The sequence below is a fragment of the Perognathus longimembris genome, chromosome 13 (assembly GCF_023159225.1).
Source record: "Perognathus longimembris pacificus isolate PPM17 chromosome 13, ASM2315922v1, whole genome shotgun sequence".
In the NCBI taxonomy this organism is placed as follows: Eukaryota; Metazoa; Chordata; class Mammalia; order Rodentia; family Heteromyidae; genus Perognathus; species Perognathus longimembris.
The window spans coordinates 15,679,987-15,698,738 of NC_063173.1; the positions used below are offsets into that span (position 1 = coordinate 15,679,987).

The window sequence follows — 18,752 nt, forward strand, 5'->3', positions numbered from 1 at the left end:
CCCTCATAGGCAAATTAACATTAACTCGTTAATGCTTCATCTATCATTCCATTACAGCATGAGAAATAATTTGGGAGAATATGTATGTAAAGGGGCAAGTCTCTAACCAGAATAATCTCAATTCACCAGCTATTGATTTCTTTACTTCTAGGAGGTACTCATTCTCTTTCTTAATTTCTTAATAAGGAAAAACAAGAAGGAACCCAGGGCAGTTTGCTAATAGGGAAGGTTATGGGAACCTTTGTGGTATGAACATAGGGCATAATTTAAATCAGTTATAGCACATGGATTGCCTCAGAAGGGAAAGTGACTTTTTTTTTCTGCCACATATATGCAATGTGGCTTCTGTGTATATGGCTTAGAGTCATGTTTTGACCTGTGAGGCACAAAAACCCTTCTAGAGCCAAGTTTTGTCAGTGCTAATACATGCTTTTTACATCCCACATTCCTTAATTGCTTCAAAACACTTGCCTGATAGGTGAGCAGTCCTCACACCCTTATGAGAGAGGGAAGGTCATTGGTTGGTTCCATAGAGGTTTAGATTGCTCTTTCACGTGAGGTGGCAGGAGTCCTGGCAAGTCAGCTGAGATAGGCCTTGAGGTTGGGCCGCCCTATTAGGAATAAAGAGTCATAGTCCGGCCCAGGGGCAGCTGTTTGTTGGGTGCTTTCCTCTTGAGTCTGCCAAAAGCAGGAAACGTGACCAACGTCATTCAGGCAGTGCTGGAGCCTCCTTGGTAAGGTAAAAATCCAACTAGAGTTACCTTCATCCAGGAACCTCTTTCTCTGCCCTGCCTACACCTATGCGAAAGCCCATCCCTTGCACGTGAATCAGTGGTGTGCTTGCACTGCTCAGGTATGGTACAGTGGGGAGCTTTGCCCGCCTCTCACACTCTCCTGCTCCTCCAACTGCTGCTTTATTTCCCACGACAGGTGAGTGTCCTCACAGACCAAGTAGAAGCCCAAGGAGAGAAGATCCGGGACTTAGAAGTGTGTCTGGAAGGACACCAGGTGAAACTCAATGCTGCTGAGGAAATGCTTCAACAGGTAAGGGGCAGGTGGATCTGCAGGGCACTGGGCTTGAAGCGACTCCTGTGTGAAAGCCCCTGTCTGTGCTCCTGGCTTCTTTTCCCATGCTGCGCAGCAGAGGGATTGGCTGCTCAGTGTGCAGTGTTTAGACAGCAGGTGAAACCAGCCTGAACAGTGAGTGAAGGGTGGGGAACAAGGAGAGGAAGAACCTGCTGAGCTGGTTAGACAGATGTCCAAGCCAGAACTCTCTGCAGCCTGGTGCCCTGAGCTCTGGGGGCTGTCACCTCTTCTTGTCACTGAAACCATAGACCCAGTGGCATCTGGCATCTTAGAAAGTCCATTTGTCAGCTTATTCTCACTCTCAGTTTAGTTTTCTTCGATGAAAATTATTATATAAATAACATCTTAATACTAATAAATAGACAACAAAATGAAAAACAAAACCCTAAGTATCATACTTAGGCCCATTCTTTGTTTTTTGAATTGTTTTGCTGTAGCTAAGGAGCTGTGGTGATTACAAAGGGAGTGTTGGATTCTTGGGAAAAGTCCTTTCAGAGTCTGCTAAGATGTGAATTAGGGCTTTCGTTAATAGTATTTCTTCACTTAAATCATTTTTGCATTTTGCAATTATTTTGAAAATTAAAAGATGCCTGAAGTTTATGTGTGCATACTTTGTAGTTCCTGGTATGGTCCTTGGCACATAAGAAATTCTCACTAATTATTTAGAGAACAAAAGTCATTCCTTTAAAATGAATAGATTCAATTAGATGACTTTATAATCCTTTTGTTCAATGTGCCAACTTTTTCTTTGCACTGTGATCAGCCTACAGTTCAAATATTTCTTGGCAGTACAGTATTAAACATAGGCTTAGCATTTTACTTTTGGTCTTAAAAGTCTTAATACTTGTCTTAGTTTTTGGTGATTTTTTGGGAGGGCAAGGAAGGGTTCTGAGTGCATTTGAAGAACTTAAGGGGGAAAAAAAGCAAGTTAGCATGCTTATACATATACCTTCATAAAAACTAGTTGTAATAGCTCATAGACTGTTTGTTGTTTTTTATCTTTCTATTAATGATTATCCTATTCATGACTCCATTTGATTTTCCTATTTCAACTGTATGCAATTACTCTTGCTTATATTCTGTGAAAATTAAAGTAGCAATAGGTGTCTTTCAATCTTTCTTTAGAAGATGGAGGGGAGAAAATCAATCTGATGGGGGGAAAAAAAGTCCCTCAAATAGCAAGAAAGGATTTTCACAGAGTGGATAATCTATTAGATTATATTTTCTAGCTACACCTGCATGAGGTGTGGCTTTGGGATGGAAGGAAAAAGAAGAGGAATATAGAGGGTTGTAAATAATCCAAAAAGAGATGACACAAGTTTGAATATGAAAAAATGTCAGAAGGCTTACGTTTCAAGAAGCTGGTGTCTGAGAATGGCTGCATTGTATGCCTGCATTCTCTGCCTACCCGCGGGCGTTGCCCTCTCTTTCAGACGGCTCTGCCTCTCTCTACGGCAGTGCTTCTGCTCTGTAGTCAGCGTGTTCACGATGAGGAGTCCAAAGAAGGCATACCCAGCACCACCCAGGACAAGCTGGCTTGTCCCTCAGCGTTCATTGTCCCATGGACAGCATTCTTAGACTCTTGGCCCTGTACACCCCAGGTATTCTAAATGTTCATGTCTGTGTGCCGTGAAACACCAGGCATGGTTTCCATGAGTCCATAGAGGTGATGTGGAGACCTTATGTATTTTGAAATATGGTAGCTCATTATTTACAACTTCTGGGCTTTCAAGATATTCTTGAACCTGAACCCTCTTGAAGCCGACAATTATCTTTTGCATCTCTAAGCTTTCACTGTTTTCTACTAAGCTTTCAAGGGTAACATTTCTTGAAAATTGCAAGTTTAAGTCATTGGGCACATTTGAGTTTCAGCTCCCACCCAGGTGTTGACTGTGTTCCCAGCTCCAAATCTCACATTCAGTGCACATGGTATTGCTTTCCTGCTTCATTTTTGCACTGTAGTGCTGATGGATTGCCGTCTGTAGCTTGGAGAATGAATGAGTCCTCTGAACTGGGGGCAGGCAGAGACTTGCCCAGTTTGGCTGAGGCATTATGGGCTGGAGGGATCTTGGCTTCTGTTGGTAGAAGCAAGAGTGACTCATGGCCTAGAAGCAGAGATTGGACACAAACAATTGCCCCTTTCTGTCAGTCTCAGAGACCATTCCCGCCCTGAGTCAAGCTTCGCCTATTGCTTGTGAATGCAATCCTTTCCCTGTCTCTAGCACACCCTCTGTCTACCTGTAGACACAGTGCTTCCCCTTGTTTTGACAACCGATCCTGGCAACCCTGCACACCACATGCATCCTACCTAAAGGCATCAGCTGTCATTCATCTCTAGTTAACTGCTTGTATAGACCCAGTAATGCTAGTGTCCTTTTCCAAATGAAGTTAGGAATCCATAATTAAAGATTTCAAACTATTTAAAAAATATTGGCGATTTCAATTTCAACAAAAGTGTGTAAATTACAGAGGATCTATTTGTATGTCAAACTTCACAAACCTTCCCCTTTTTTTTTTTTTTTTTTTGGCCAGTCCTGGGCCTTGGACTCTGGGCCTGAGCACTGTCCCTGGCTTCTTCCCACTCAAGGCTAGCACTCCGCCACTTGAGCCACAGCGCCGCTTCTGGCCGTTTTCTGTATATGTGGTGCTGGGGAATCGAACCTAGGGCCTCGTGTATCCGAGGCAGGCACTCTTGCCACTAGGCTATATCCCCAGCCCAAACCTTCCCCTTTGATCTCTGCTCTAGACATTATCTTCCACTGGCTGGAATAACCTATGGGACTTAGCCAGGTGTGGGAGTTAACCCTAGATGTGCTGAGTACAATCTAGTCTTTTCATTAGGCTCCAAAATACCCACTGAGCTATCACTCCCCATACATGTTTCTCCTGAGCAATGTTATCCTCTCTCTAGAAAGGTAAGAGGAAGGAATTGGTCTCTCATTCAACTCCTGAGCCAGACATCCCTCAGCCTAGTCTAGCCCAGGCCCTGTTTAATGCTAATCTCTCAAGTTCCATTTGGTTTATCTGTACATTCATTCATCCAGACTGCAGGGTAAAACAAGAAAACTTCTCTTGATGTTAGACAGGCAAAGAAGAACCAAATATATCCGCATGGGGCAGGCCCACATGAGAAGCACATAGATATCAAACACATTTAAGGATGATATTTCTCATTGGCAGCCCTCTGCCAAAGGCAAGATGAGAAGCAGGCAACAATAAGTATCTCTCAAGCCTGTATGTGGAAGTACCTTCTCAGAGTTTTGGTCTCCGACCCCTGGTGCCTGCCTGGATACATAGGAAACATACCCATTAGGAAAAGATTTCTGGAAACAGATGCAGTGGTTCATACCTATAACCACAGCCATTCAGGAGGCTGAAATCAGGAATATTGTGGCTTGAGGCCAGCCCAAAATAGCTGGGCATGGAAGGGCATGCTAGCTGTGTGGGGGGAGTAGGTAAGAGGATTACAACTCCAATTGGCCTTAGCAAAAACATGAGACCCTATCCAAAATAATAATAACCAAAGCAAAAGGGGTTGGGGACATACCTCAAGGGTAGAACATCTACTTAACAAGAAAGAACCTCGAACCCCAGTATCTCCAATAAACAAATAAATAGACATTTCACAAGAAATCTACAAATGGATTTGTAACAGATAGACAGCCTGAGTCTGTTTTCATTGAGCTGATATAGTGGACCTGTCTATAGAGCTCACAATGCAATGACTTTCGTTCCTCTCTGGCCCTTAATCTGGCCTAGGCAGTGTCCAGCTGCATGCTAGGTTCGTCAGAGGCTAGGGCTCAGAGTTGTATTTTAGGTATAGGCATGGACCAGAGGCCTCCTCATGATGGCTCAGACCAGACTGACTGGACCACAAGGGAAGATTCCTCTGGATCTGTTGCTATATTTCTAAAGCGGCTTCCTTGGGCTGCCTGCAGTAAAGCTAGTTCCTTTGCAATGAGCTCCTCTCCTTCTAATCACTAGCCTCTTTCCATGGGGGCAATCCTCTCAAGGAAGGCTCCAGTGCTTAGCAGTGAGCAGAGGTTTTACACATCTGGTGCCACAGAGAATGTTTGCAGAGACTGGCCAATTACAGGTATGGTCAACCATCAAGAACAGAAAGGATGCTCAATGAAAAGGAATGCAGGACAAGGTAACATTGGAGAGGAAGATAAGCCACCAGCCTCCCTTTCTTTGGGAGGACACTACTCTGCTATGAGAAGCCTTGGATAACAGTAGCCTGTGTTTCAAGTTCCCACCTGTCCTAGAGCTCCAGGGTTTAGGCAGCATTCTTGTGGATTCCTTTTAGGTGTGGTGTGAGAAGTGGGAAGTGCAGGGGGTTGGGAGTCAGTGGACATGAGTTTCCATAGATCAACACCTGGCTTTTTTATCTGGAAAGGTCATTGAACCTGTTTTTCTTATAGAGAACAGCAATGACAATATGGACTCTACCTATTGACCAACTACTACCTTCTAGAGTTGTGAAATGATTAACAAGTTTTGTTAAAACAAACTATAACACAATGGCCAATATAAGTCAAGACAGTGAGCTGGAAGTTATTGGACCTAGGACATAGGCCTGATACCTGACCAATTAAGGAGGTATTTCTGTCTCAAAGAGACTATTACACAGAACAATGAATGTGATTTGGCAGGTGCACACGTGTGTCTGAGGCAAGACACTTCAGTCAGAAGTGAAGAAAATAGGCATTTTCCAAATATTCCCTAAATCTCTTTCTAGAAGCTTGATGAGGCACAAATAACTAACTTATTTAGTGTTGGGGGGTCTTTAGAGTACAGTGAGCCTCAACTGATATGTTACTATTCTTTACAGATAAAGGCCAAGGTTCAGAGCGATGAATCCCTTCTATTAGTGGGGACTGATTCTGGACTAAAACTCAAGTTGACTGTAACACCATTCTGTGTAGAGCGTTACTTGCAGGCCTGGCTTCCCAGCAAGACCCAGGCCCTTTACTTCAAAGGGCAAAGGGACATATTTTTCCTTTCATGTCTTTCCATGGCCCATTCTTTCATTCTGGTTTCAGATTGCCAGGCTGGCTGCACTTCTCTGTTATTTGCCAGTAACTCCCTGGGTCATGTTCCACACTTTAAAATGGAGGTAATTGCTTCAAGATGTGCCCCCTTTAAGGAGAGAGTAAGTTGAAAGGCAAATTCTTTTTTATCAGCTCCAGTCAGAACCTGAGCTTTAGGGAAAGGAAATGGTGGGTTTCTCTGAGATGTAAACTTTTCTTTCATCTCTAAGAAAGGACATTTGTCTGTCTTTCTGGAAGAGGTTATTGGTAGTAGTGAAATGACAAGGGAGAACGATAATTCCATCCACTGTTGTTTTTGCTTTTTTCTTAAGCTCCAGTAGGCAGTTTCTTGGTCCTGCACAGTTCCAAGGTCAAGCCTCCCATATCCCCTCCCTTCTCATCCCTGTCCTCTGTCCTTAAAAACACAGACAGTCTTGAAACAATGACTGCTTATGAAACGTTTGTCCCTACCCTCAGCCTGCTATGGCCCCCTCCCATCATGTGAGCTCCAGGACCCCAAAAGATTCCCAGGTGTTCAGGTTCTCTCTGAGAGAGACCTTTAGCTTCCCACCCTAAAGGTCAGGATGTCTGAGAAAGGCAAGCCTTGCTCAGCAAAGATGTCAGTGCCTACACACACCTCTAGAAATGACTCCAGGCTTGGGAATGAGAGCGAGGGATACAAGTGTTTTCCTTAAAGGATAGGCAGAATAAGAACCGCCAGCAAAAAAGATAGCAAGGCAGAAAGATCAGGAAAACCTAGCACCGGAAATATGGGTTGGCACAGAGTAGTGTTCACTTTATTAATGAAATGGAGTTGGTAAGAGTGGAGAAGTATAAGTTGCTTCTAAAGTTTGGACAATGGATCCCAGAAGCAAAACTATTTCTGTGCCCTGTCTTACTTAGGTGAAGAGCAGGAGCCAGGTTGCAAACAGGCAGACATCTTGTTGAGGAGTGACGGAAAGATGAGGCATCAGGAGTTGATTATTACTTTAAGAGTCTTGGCTGGGAAGGGGGAAAGGGAGGGAGACAGCACACACACACACACACACACACACACACACACACAAACACACACGTTCACTGACTTAGAGGAAGGAGAGAGTGGACATGGGGGCTGATAGTGGTAACTGGAGGTTCATGCAAGGTCAAGAGAGTTTCTTTAGAATGTCAGAAATTTGATCTTGTTTATAGCCTGAGGAATGGGAGCTGATGGTGAGGGAGAGATTAAATGCCTGTCAGAGCAGATGATTGATGGCCCTACGCTAGACTTGCACAAAGCCTGGTGGGAACTTCCTCAAAGGGGGCAGAGGTGAGGGAGAGGCTAGAGCTATGTGAATGGGAGTCTTTCTGAGTTACCAGTTGGAAGGAGAATGAGAACCAGAAATTGGGAGCAAAGCCAGAGGCTACTGGTTACCTAGTGAAGGTAACCCATGATTCATCAAGATGTGTGAAGATCCCTGAAGAGTATGGAGACAGAAATGGCCAGAGACAGGAAGGTCAGTCAGATGGGGTAGTTGAGGAATGAATTCTGTGTATGATTTTCATGTGTAATCTGGAAATATGTAGGTCTAGGAAACAATTCTTAAAAGTAAGAGAACCTGATAAGGAGACAATGTGCGATTGTGGTACTAAGCCTTGGAAAAGATCCCTGTATTGGCCTTCCAAAAGGCAGGGATTTAGCAGATATGAATGAAGGTTTATTCTAAAAATTTAGAAGCGGAACTTAAATGCAGGGAATCATTTGCAGGTTTTTAATCTTTTCACTAAGTACAAGAAGAGGTTATTTGAAAAGAAGAAAGGGCATCGTGAGGTTTAAAGGATGAGAAAAGTACAGGTTTGGAGCAATCTCTGGAAGGAATCAGTGACAGAAGAATGCAACTTTTGCTAGGTTGTATTGAGAGATAAGCTATAATTAAACCATGTGAATTGGTTTTGCAATGACATTCCTTCACAATTTTCTGGCTATGTAGAATATAGAAATAAGCCAAAGACCATAAGATTTGATTGAAATAGGCTCTGATAAACAAATTCCCATCAGATCTGGGGTAAGGTGAGTTGGACAGAGGATTGTTTTTACGTGTAGATATTAATACAATTGAAATGACTAACCTTCAAGTATACAGTGGACAAGGAGACAAACACTGCTTAAGGGAGTTGATAAACCAGGAAAACAGGGAGTTATTGAGTAACTCGTGGCCACAGTAGAAATTAGAGGTTGAGTGAGCAAGTGGGACAGTTGAAAGGTCAAAAGATTGTTGTCAGAGAAGAGAATTTCAGGGTTGGGTCTTTAGAAGCCGAGCAGACACATCTTTGGGTAAAGACGAAGACCAAGTTGCGGCTGAGAATCTGAAACAAGAGGAAGCAAAACCTTGGGAGCTGAGTTCACTGTGAAGTTGAGCAGGTCAATGAGTGGATGCTGAGCAGAAAAGTCACTAACAACAATGTGGAAGCTACTGAGGAGACGCCCGGCACCTAAAGTAGGTAGACTAGCTGTTGATCCAGAGACCAAAGCCTCCAGGAAAGTGGGAGACTGTCTTTGTTCCAGATAGATGGGGAGAATGTGATATAACTAGAAGATACTGCCTCACAAAAAGGCAGATATGGATGATGGGTAGAGAGAAAAGTATGCCAGAAGACCACTTTGTGTTTCTGTAAGTTGGGTTGATAGAAGCAGAGTGTTCTCTGCTTGGAAGTAGATGAAGCAACTGAGGTTGTAGGCTAGTTAATTCCTAGAAAGTCATGCATATTAATGATTCTAGTGCATAATACTACTCAGTGACCCTGCTGGGTAGTGGGATGGTGAAGTAGAATTGGATTGAGATAAACTTGTTGAAGGCTAACAGGTTTTTAAAATTCGCAGACTCAAATTGTAGAACAAGGAAAAGGGAGAAATGATTGTGAGAGGTAAAAGTGCATCTAATAAATACAAGATAGGAGAGAATAGGTAATGATGTTATTATTAGAAAACTATAGTAAATGAAGCAATCTCAGGCTTGTAAATAAAATTTTAGTATATCCAATTGGAATGTCCACTTAGACTGTTAGTGTGATCAATTCAAACACTGGCATGACTAATTTGGATGGATGGCTTTTAGAACCAATTGTTACAGTATTCCCCTCATCAGTTGGAACAAAGGCGTGACCAGTTATGACCTGATAGCTAAACCAGCTAGGAAATTTGACAAGAATGGATGTAGATGTAGCTTTCGAGAGAGATATTCTGAGACTTCTTTGAATTCCACTGATAAAGCATCTTTAATGCTAAGAAGTAGTCAAAACTGTATGAATATCATCATAAAGATACTTAAGTAATCAACAGGGGCTGGGTTTCCAACTGTCATGTCATTGGCCTCTGGTAAGTATTTAGAAACAAAGAGGTCTTATAGATGATTTTTTTCCTTAGATCTTATTACTTTGAAGTAATTGTTCTTAGGGCCTCATGGATTTGTGTAATTACCCCTTGTCTTCTTTTCACTGGCAGCTAGGAAGCTCACATACACATAGTAGTCTATCCCAAGCTGTCTACAGAACATTATTAGCTGAGTTTTCTGTTAGTTGTAAGTCTGGAATTAACTTCTTTTTTTTTTCTAACAGCTTTAATTTTTATGATTTATTTTTAACTTGAAATACTTGTTTTGAAAACTGCTTTAAATGCTCATTGGAACCAGGTAGGTAGATAAAAGGAAGGAGACATATAGAGAATAATGATGTGGGAGAGAGGGAAGGGGCAGGGGAGAGAGAGAGAAGTGGCAGGAGCAGAAGAGAATGGGTGATATTGGAGGGGAGGAAGATTGCATCTTTAAAAATTCAGATACTCGGCATCAAGAGAAGTCATCATTTCTGTGTCTATACACCTATGGAAGAACAGTTTTGTGGCCTTCATAGCTTTAGTATCAGGCCCTAGTTAAAAAAAAATAGCATGTACTTAGACCTCAGTAGACATTTCCTGGAATTACTGAATATTTTGATTGCCTTTTTTCAAACATACTTTTTTCTATTTCTTTAAAAATTCTTGGACTATTTTGTCCTGTGCTGAGAAAACGTTGTGATACATTAGACAGAAATGAACTCTGGGGCCAAAACTGCCTTGGTTTGAAAACTAACTCTACTCATGATTAGCATGTGTTCTTGGCCAAAAGATTTCCTTACCCTCTCAGGGCCTTTTTACTCATCTGTAGAACTTGTATATTAATATTTATTGCCAAATCCCTGGGAGGATTTATTAGGAGCATGTATAGAAAAGCACCCACCAGTGTCTGGATCAGCAAAGGCAATTAACAAGTTCAAGTTCTCTATTACATTATACATACTTATCTGTCTGACTCCTTGTGGCCATGTAGCCTGCAGTTCTGGTGCCCAATCATGCAGCCTCTGCCCTGTCAGCCAACTTCAAATCTGGCCGGCCCAGGAGGGGCTGGCTCAGGAAGCTCATTATGCTGAGTTGATGAAGTTCAAGACAGCCATCCCCTCAGACTGGTAGTTTATAGCTAACTTTTTTCAGGAACTAGCAGCCTTTGGCTTGAGGAATGGAAGAAGTCAAATTCTTTGTCCTGTATGGACAAAGAGATTATGATTTATAATCTGAGGATAGTTCTAAACCTATGAAATGAGAGCTATTGGGTTGGAATGTAGCGATCAACATTTATATGCCCAGGTTGCATAACCCAGGAAGATACAAAATATTCAGGATATTGTGTATTTTCCATCTGGTTCTTTGGTCTGTTACTCTCTAGTTGTTGTGTGCAATCTGTGTTAGGACCTGTGTAGCCAAAAGTCTACCTTGTGCCTGGATTTTGACCATCAGAGAATCATCACCATTGGTGAATGCAAAAATGCATTGCAGTAAACGTTGGGAAGCCCTTCTGCTTATTTAGATCTTTCCTAATATCTAATCCCCCCAACCCTCACCCACAAGTGTCTTCTCTGTATCCTTTGTATATTCCAAATATAAATGTTTAGTAAACATGTATATTTACATCAGGTTTGGTATCAAGAGTCCAAGATCTCTGGTTGAAGTCAGTCACTGTTAGAGTCATAACAGAATACTAGTAATAACTGGCCTGATCTCCCCTCACAATCAGGAAGGAACAGTCTTCTTGTGTGTAACTCCCAGTGACTAAATTGTAATTCTGGTAAAGATCTGAAAATACCCATCTAATATGATAAGATTCCTATAATTACCGTTCTAAATAATATTCATTGAACACCACTTTATATCCTTACATCCATCTGGGTCAGTTGTAATGCAGTCTTACATCGAGATATGCAGAAGAGTGGACTGGGCACTGACTGTACTCTGGATGTGATCAAGAAACTTTGGTTTTTGAAAAAGTATTGCTAACCCTAAGCTATGGTGTGTGTGTGTGTGTGTGTGTGTGTGTGTGTGTGTGTGTGTGTTCTGGTTGAGAGAATTTGCTGCTCTGCCTTAAAAGTAGAGCTGGAGAAAGTTGGTTCTTTGAGAATATTCATTCATTTTATCAGTTTGGAAATAGTAAGCAGTTACCTTATGGGGGAAGGTGATTTTTGAGACACGTAGTTTGTCTTTCAACGCACAATGAGTGGTTGTCAGGGACTGTGCTGTCTTTGAGTAACCCAGAGTGACCTGTCAAAGCCCATCCTTGACAGATGGGTGGCTCATCCATAGCAGTCTGTGTAGGTTCCATTCTGTGCAGTACACAACTTAGATAATGGCTTCTGTGCTACCTATCAAGCTAGAGCTGTCCTTGTTGCAGTGGTGGTTTATGGTTTATAAGATCTGCTTCTCTTACAGGAGCTGCTAAGTCGCACATCTCTTGAGACCCAGAAGCTTGATCTGATGACTGAAGTGTCTGAGTTGAAGCTGAAGTTGGTTGGTATGGAGAAGGAGCAAAGAGAGCAAGAAGAAAAGCAGAGGAAAGCAGAGGTGAATGTGGCATACCAATTCTGGTGGGCGGGAAGACCTGTACTATTGTAAGCTCAGACCTAGGGGACAAGGCTGTCCTAGTATGGACCCAGGCCATCTGGTCAACCCCAATCCTGGCAGCCACTAGGTGCCAGAAATACTTAGGCATCAGAGACACAATGATCGACTAATACCAAGTTCTCAGGTTTTGCTGTGGCTGCAATGTTCAAACCACCCAGTTTTGGCTCCAAGGCTTTCTTTTCCCTCAAACTGCTGACAGGGGTGGAAAGGAAAGCAGAAGGAAAGGAAGTTTCAAACAAACATAGAGGACATAGATCTTCTGTGAGAATTCAATGTACTGTGTCATATCAGCCTCCCAGTAGGCTATCACTATGTCTACGCAGTTTGGAAGTTGTGTGTGTGTGTGTGTGTGTGTGTGTGTGTGTGTGTGTGCATTGGGGGGAGAATATGCTGGTACTGGGGCTTGAACTCAGGACCTCATCTAGCTCTGCTGCATTGCTTCCTTGCTCACGGTAGGGCTCTACCACTTGAACCATGCTTCCATTTCTAACTTTTTACTGGTTAACTGGAGAGAAATGTCTCAAGGAATTGTCTGCCCAGGTTGGCTGTAAACGGTGATCCTCCGATCTCAGCCTCCTGCATTGCCAGGATTATAGGCATGAGTCACGGGCACCCCGCCCAGAGGCATTTCTGATATGCATTTCACTGAAAGAACCTTCACTTTCAGTGTTGCTTTGCTCCTAATGGATCATACAAGTGAGCCCATGCACATGCCCTCTCCAAAAGAATGGTTTCTTGATTTTGTTCCATTTTTCGAGCCCCATATATCATTGGTAGCGTATGTCAGACTCTCATTTTCTATAGGTACGTAGAGAATGTGAGGCCTAGAGCTCCTTTATTTGAGAGGAGATGTACCTGGAGTGGTGAAATGTGAAGGATAGGTTTTAGGTTTAGAAAAACCTCAGCTCATTTACTGACCTATCTGCTCACTAACACTCTGAGCTTGGACAGGTTTGTTACCAATTATACTTGAATTTCAATTGATTGTTTTTATTTTCCTATAAAATGAATAGGGACCAAATAAAACTCTTAACAGTTAAACACTTACCATAGCATTTGGCATTCTGTGGATACTTAGTTTATCTTCATCTTCCCCTATTTAGGCATCTCAAAAATCAAAATGTGGGTAGCGTTCCTTTCAGATAAGTGCCAGATTTATTTTCATAGATACCTGCCATATTTCAGTTTGCTAGAGAAATACTGGCAGTTGCGCCATTTCTCACACAGGAGCACATTCCTTCTATTGCTCTCAAAAATGTGCTTCTTAGTAAGAAGTAGTGTTGCATAAAGGAAGGCATCTCCCTTAGGAGGAGAGCAATAGCTTCCAGTGACAAAGTGTGTAGTTGCATCAGATCTCCAGCTCTCGCCCGAGCTCAGTAGCTTTTGTGTTCCTGGCCACATGATTTAACCTCTCAAGCTTCTGTCTCTTCCTCTGTAAGACGGGGGTAGTGATACTTGCTGCCTTTTCATTGTTCTGAAGAATAAATGAGGTCATGTAAACGCAGCTCGTAGCTTACCGTGGAACACTGTAATAGCTAACTCTTATGGGTAACTCACTGATTGTGTTGTTAAGCATAGTAAAAATGGAAATGTACACTTAGATATATTATTCACATTCTGGAAAGGTCAAACAGACTGAACGCCAGTCTGTGTAAAGTATAAACTGAACGGACCATTTCTTAAATAATCAGAGGGAAAGCCACTGAATTTGCTCCTGGTTTAGTCATTTTACCACTGCTTCAAGATGTGATTACAAGTGGGCACATTGGGCCTTCGGAGGCAGAGTTCACAAAGGTCTAGGAGAAGGCTCAAAGTGGCAGAGACAGCTCAAAACCATGTATATGACCAAAAAAAAAGAGGGGGGAGGGGAGGAGAAAGGTTTGTGCCACAACTTGATAATCAAGGGTTAGCGTCCATTATGACTGGATTCAGGAAGTCTCACAGGCTCAGAGAAATCTGCCTTACTGTATCACTTGGTCCTTATTCTCTGGAAGGCTGGTGAAAAAGATGGCCATAAGTACTACTACATGCACATCCTGCTGGTCTGGCAGCTTTAAAGAGATTCTCTTTCTTAAAGAATCCAGCAAAAGCCCCAGGTTGGCACCTCATTCAGTCCGTTGAGTCACATGCCTGCTTCTACACCGATGACTCCAGGGATCACACCTGTGGTGTTTGTGACTAAGAGTCAGTCTTTGGGAGAAAGCAATTAGTGCTGAGCCACGACAACTCAGTCCCTTTGCAGGGACTGCATTAGGACAGAGAGCTCCTGCTTCTTGGGTGTGCGTCCCCCTAGAAACATTTGTTTCTTTCCCTGGTCCTCTTCTTTCTTACCCTCCCTTGCTTCCTCCCTTCCCCTCTCTCCCTCCTTTTTTCGGAAGGGTTGTTTTTATGTCTGTGTTGTTATTTTCCATGAGGCTACTCATGCATGAGTAGATCCTGAGCTTCTGACCTCCCTCCTATCAGCTGTCAGCCCTTCCCAGTTGCTAGTGCAAATATTAGGTTTCCATGTGAAGGAATTCATAGGCTACTCAAACCTGTACTAATCAGAGAACAGCCACATGACCTGAAATAAATTCTTCATTCTTGTAATTGAGCATTCTTTTGGCTAATATGCCCGAGACCTCTGCCACTCTTTATAACCATCTGGAGCACCCTTAAAACCACACTACTGTCACATGATGGAAATGTTTACTCTGAGTGAGACATTTTGCTAGCTCAGGTTGCCTGAGATTGTAATTGCCTGCAAAAAAATGGAATGCTACTTCCCTTCCTTAAGTGGGTATGGTTTTCTTTTTTTTTTCTCCAGTGAATATATCTAGTCCAAGGACTGATTGTTGTGAGATAGCCAGATCTGAAATAAACCTCTTGTTTTAGTGACCTTTTTGTCATGATGACAAAATATCTGAGCAAATCAACTGGAAGGAGGAAAGAGTTATTTTGGCTCCCAATTTAATCAGTGGTTTCTGTGTGTGACCCGCTGGCTCCATTGCAATGGACCTGTGGTGAGATTGAGCATCGTAGTAGCTACAGCATGTGACAGAGGAGGCTGCTTATCTCTTTTCAAACCTGAGGCTAAGAGACTGGATGGGGCTGAGGACAAGATATGTCCTTCAAAAGCACACCTCCAGGGACAGGCTTCCTCCAACCACAATCCACCTCATAGTTTCTATCACCTTCCAATAATACATCAAATTATGAATTTACCGTGGCTTAAAGACTTAATCCATTGATAAAGTCAGTCCTCATGATCCAATCACTCCCCCAAATCCCATCATGTGCCAGGCAACGAAGCCTTTAATCTATGAGCCTTCTGGAGAATTTTGGATTCAACCTAGTTTGGGTTTTATCCTCAAATTCCCATTTTATATTTCAATGAAGACAAAAAAGAGGCCACTGTTAATAAGAATGCTTCAGGCTGCTCTTTTTTTGCTCTGTTCTAATGAGACCTGAGCCATTGTGCTGTTGCCTGTTGTGGACATGATTGACAGTGGTCCCTTTGAGATGTGGTGAACATTGGCTTCCTGTTTGCTTGACCTTTTCCTGTCATCTTTTGCAATGGTTTTGAGTCACGGCAAGCTACCCAAGACTAAATCAATTAGACTTACTCCTGCAAAGCAGGATTGCAGAAGTGTGATTGATTTGGGAAGGACAGAGCAGAATTAGGATGATTGGATATGAAAGAGAGATCTAGAGCAAAGAAATCTAGATCAAAGACATTTTAAAGGCATATTGACTGGCAGGACCTTGGAGAAGGCAGTCTGGTTTCCCCATGCACTAGGGCTTCGGAGAGACTGCAGCTGCGTCTTGTTGGGAGCCAAGCGGGTTCTGAGAATAGTTCCCAGAGCCGCTTAAGAGGAGCAGGATCCAAGATGTGCCAGTTAGTTGAATCATCTCAGTGGATGAGAGACTTATATGAACAAGGAGACAACTGGAAAGTATCTTGCAACCTACTTCTTTCTACCCGTGGTCAGGACCTTAGAAGGGAGGGATTCTGATTTCTGAACTGAGATGAGAATGATGCATTTAGACCACAAAATGAGGACTGGGAATGTTTTATTTGCTTAGAGGTAAGCTGGCAGGCTGAGGAGTGTTTTGTACTTTTTGTTTTCATTTTATTATCTTTTCATTGGTATTTGTAATACACTCCCACAATTCAAATATCAAGAGTACAAAAGGATTTATAACAAAAGGTATCCTATATACCTGTCTTCTGGCCAGCACTCAGGAATCAATGCCATCCACTTATTTTTTTATCCTTTCAGAGTTGTCTTATGCATGGACAGGCAAATTCATGTTCTCTCTCTCTCATTTTTGTTAAATGTATAAAATAGGCCTTTTCATTTTTTTTTAAAATGTACCAATGACAAAATTTTTTTAATACCAAATCCATTAAAAAAATACAAAACTTCTTTGTTCACATTTACATCTACATATTTTCCACTCTTCTGACTATGTCATGATGTATTTAACCAATTCTCCTTTGATGGGCATTTAAATTTTCCTCAAGATGTGATGTTGTAGTTAATAACTCTACACATGTGTGAGACTTGAAATGAAATTAATGAGTCAAGGGTACATGCATCTGAAATTGTGACATATATCCAAATTACCCTCTACAGAGCATAGAGGTTACATATTCAGAGTGTAGGGGATAAGAGGGCTGGGCCAATATTAAACTCAGCATGAAGGAAGAAAGAAAGAACTAAAGACAACTGTGAACAAGTTTAACAGGTCAGAAGGGGTGAGAAAGACTGTGATTATGGGAGGTGCTCAGTAGTTTCACATAGAAAAGAACCCTAAAAAAGCACTTTGATGGTTGGCAAAGCAGAATTAATAAACAAAGTAAGCTGAGATTACAACATAGAACAGCCATTGCCACCTTATAAATGTCTCCTGGACTTCCTGATGTGGACCCAAGGGTACAACAGTATGACTGAAGGGTCTGCTATGTTAGAACTGGTAAGAGAGGGGATAGGCCAGTTCTGGAGTTAATAAAGCATTAGAAAGTTAAATTTAAATGCCAGCCTGAGGATAGACACATAATTCAAAAAGCAACAGGGAGAGAAGCCCAGCAGTGTTGGGGGGCACCACATGCTCACCCTGAGCAGAGGGAAGAAAATAGATGCATTCTGGACACACATCTTTACATTGTGAATACATACAGTAGTAATTCAGGAAGGGGGAGCAGTGTTGTCTGCATAGCATCTCAGAATCTCTAGTTGAACACTGAAGTGTTTGAAAGGTTTGTTTGTTTTTCTCACTTGCTTGCAATCTATTCAGAGGGTAGAAAACAACACTGGGAAAACTGCTATGCTGGCTTTCATTTTGGAGCAAAGGGAGACACAAGCTAAGGAAGTAAAAGGGGTAGGTGTGTTGAGAACAAGTGGACATTGTTACTTGAAAGTTCATGAAACTGAGCAAGGAAAAAAAATGGCACGAACAACTGAGCACTTTAAAAGTTTAGAAATAAAAAGGCTGGGAATTCTAGAAAAGACTCAATAATATCGAACCACTGAACATAATTTAGTTCTGACTGTGCCGTCTTACAAACAATACCAGTAAAAAAGGGAGAGCTTAGAGGTACCACAAAGAAACCAGGCTTCTACAGGAGCTGTATAGAAGGTAGAAAAGGACTCTAAGGGCAAATGAATGGGCACCTGCATGAGCATTACTAGGAAGGGCAAAGCCCAAACCACTGACTTGCTGAAGGTAATAGAAAGCTTTTTATTTTTAAAGAAAAAAAAGTATGTTTTTTTTTTTAGAGAATCAAGGGAAGTATGGACTTAATTCTCTAATTGCCTCCGGAAAATGCAAAAAACTTAGGACATGAGTCCTCCAAACTGCTTGCAGCAAATGTATTTTAAAGAATCAGGAAATCAACTGAGTTGCTAGAAATCTGGAAACTCTCAAACTGTCCCCTTCCGGATTTTCAAAATGGCAATTAAAAAAAAAGAATTAGATGAGTTCTGATTTATTGAATTGGGGGTCAATCTTCTAATGGTTTATGGGAAGAGAGAAGCTAAAGCACTCATAGTCATGGCGAGGCCTATATCTTGTTTTGACACACTGGGCAGACCCACACTTCTGTGAGGTGTCACAACAACCTTTCTTAGGATAGACTTGTGACAAGATATAAAATATAGGCTAGACACTGAACTAGGCCAAGTGGCACGTGAATGAGCCTAGGGTCATGGGCATTGTGTGTTTAAGTGTGGGAAATGTGCCTCATTAGCCACCTTTGGGATGTGGACAAGAATTGGCATGTGTAGCATAGACATGTATAGGGAAATATGCCTCTGTAGGGCCCCACTGAACACCTGGCCTCTGCTCAGATGAAAGGATCACCTAGACTCAGCACCTCAGCTGGTGACACTCAGGGAGGCATAAAGGAGCTGTTGAGGTGGGGGTTGGGGGTTGTTGTTGACACTATAAGACAAACCCAAGGATGGGGCAGAGGTTGTGTGTTACAGTCCCCCGAAGAGAGGGGGGCCATGGAGCCCTCATGCCCACCTTCTGCACATCACCTTCTGTGCTACTCTCCTCAGGAGTTCTGCATCTATGAGCTCACTGACCTCGCGTGCTTTTCTCTCCTTTCTCTTCCTTCCCACAGTCCGTTCTGAATGTGATCAGTGAGCTGCAGGAGCAGATGTGTAGGCTGCAGCTGGACATCC

General features: G+C 42.4%; 1 protein-coding gene across 7 annotated transcripts in view; it reads left to right on the forward strand.

Moving 5' to 3' along the window:
• Positions 1–18,752, forward strand: part of Ppfibp2 (PPFIA binding protein 2) — a 133,074-nt gene that overhangs the window by 78,422 nt on the left and 35,900 nt on the right. For 5 of the 7 annotated variants that reach the window (XM_048360924.1, XM_048360925.1, XM_048360927.1 and 2 more), the window contains 2 exons: positions 931–1,044; positions 11,890–12,021. In XM_048360924.1, the coding sequence (XP_048216881.1) occupies positions 931–1,044; positions 11,890–12,021 (246 nt within the window). Of the gene's footprint in view, positions 1–930; positions 1,045–6,449; positions 8,597–11,889; positions 12,022–18,752 lie in introns of those variants that run through there. The other 2 variants (XM_048360928.1, XM_048360930.1) reach the window with 2 other exon arrangements.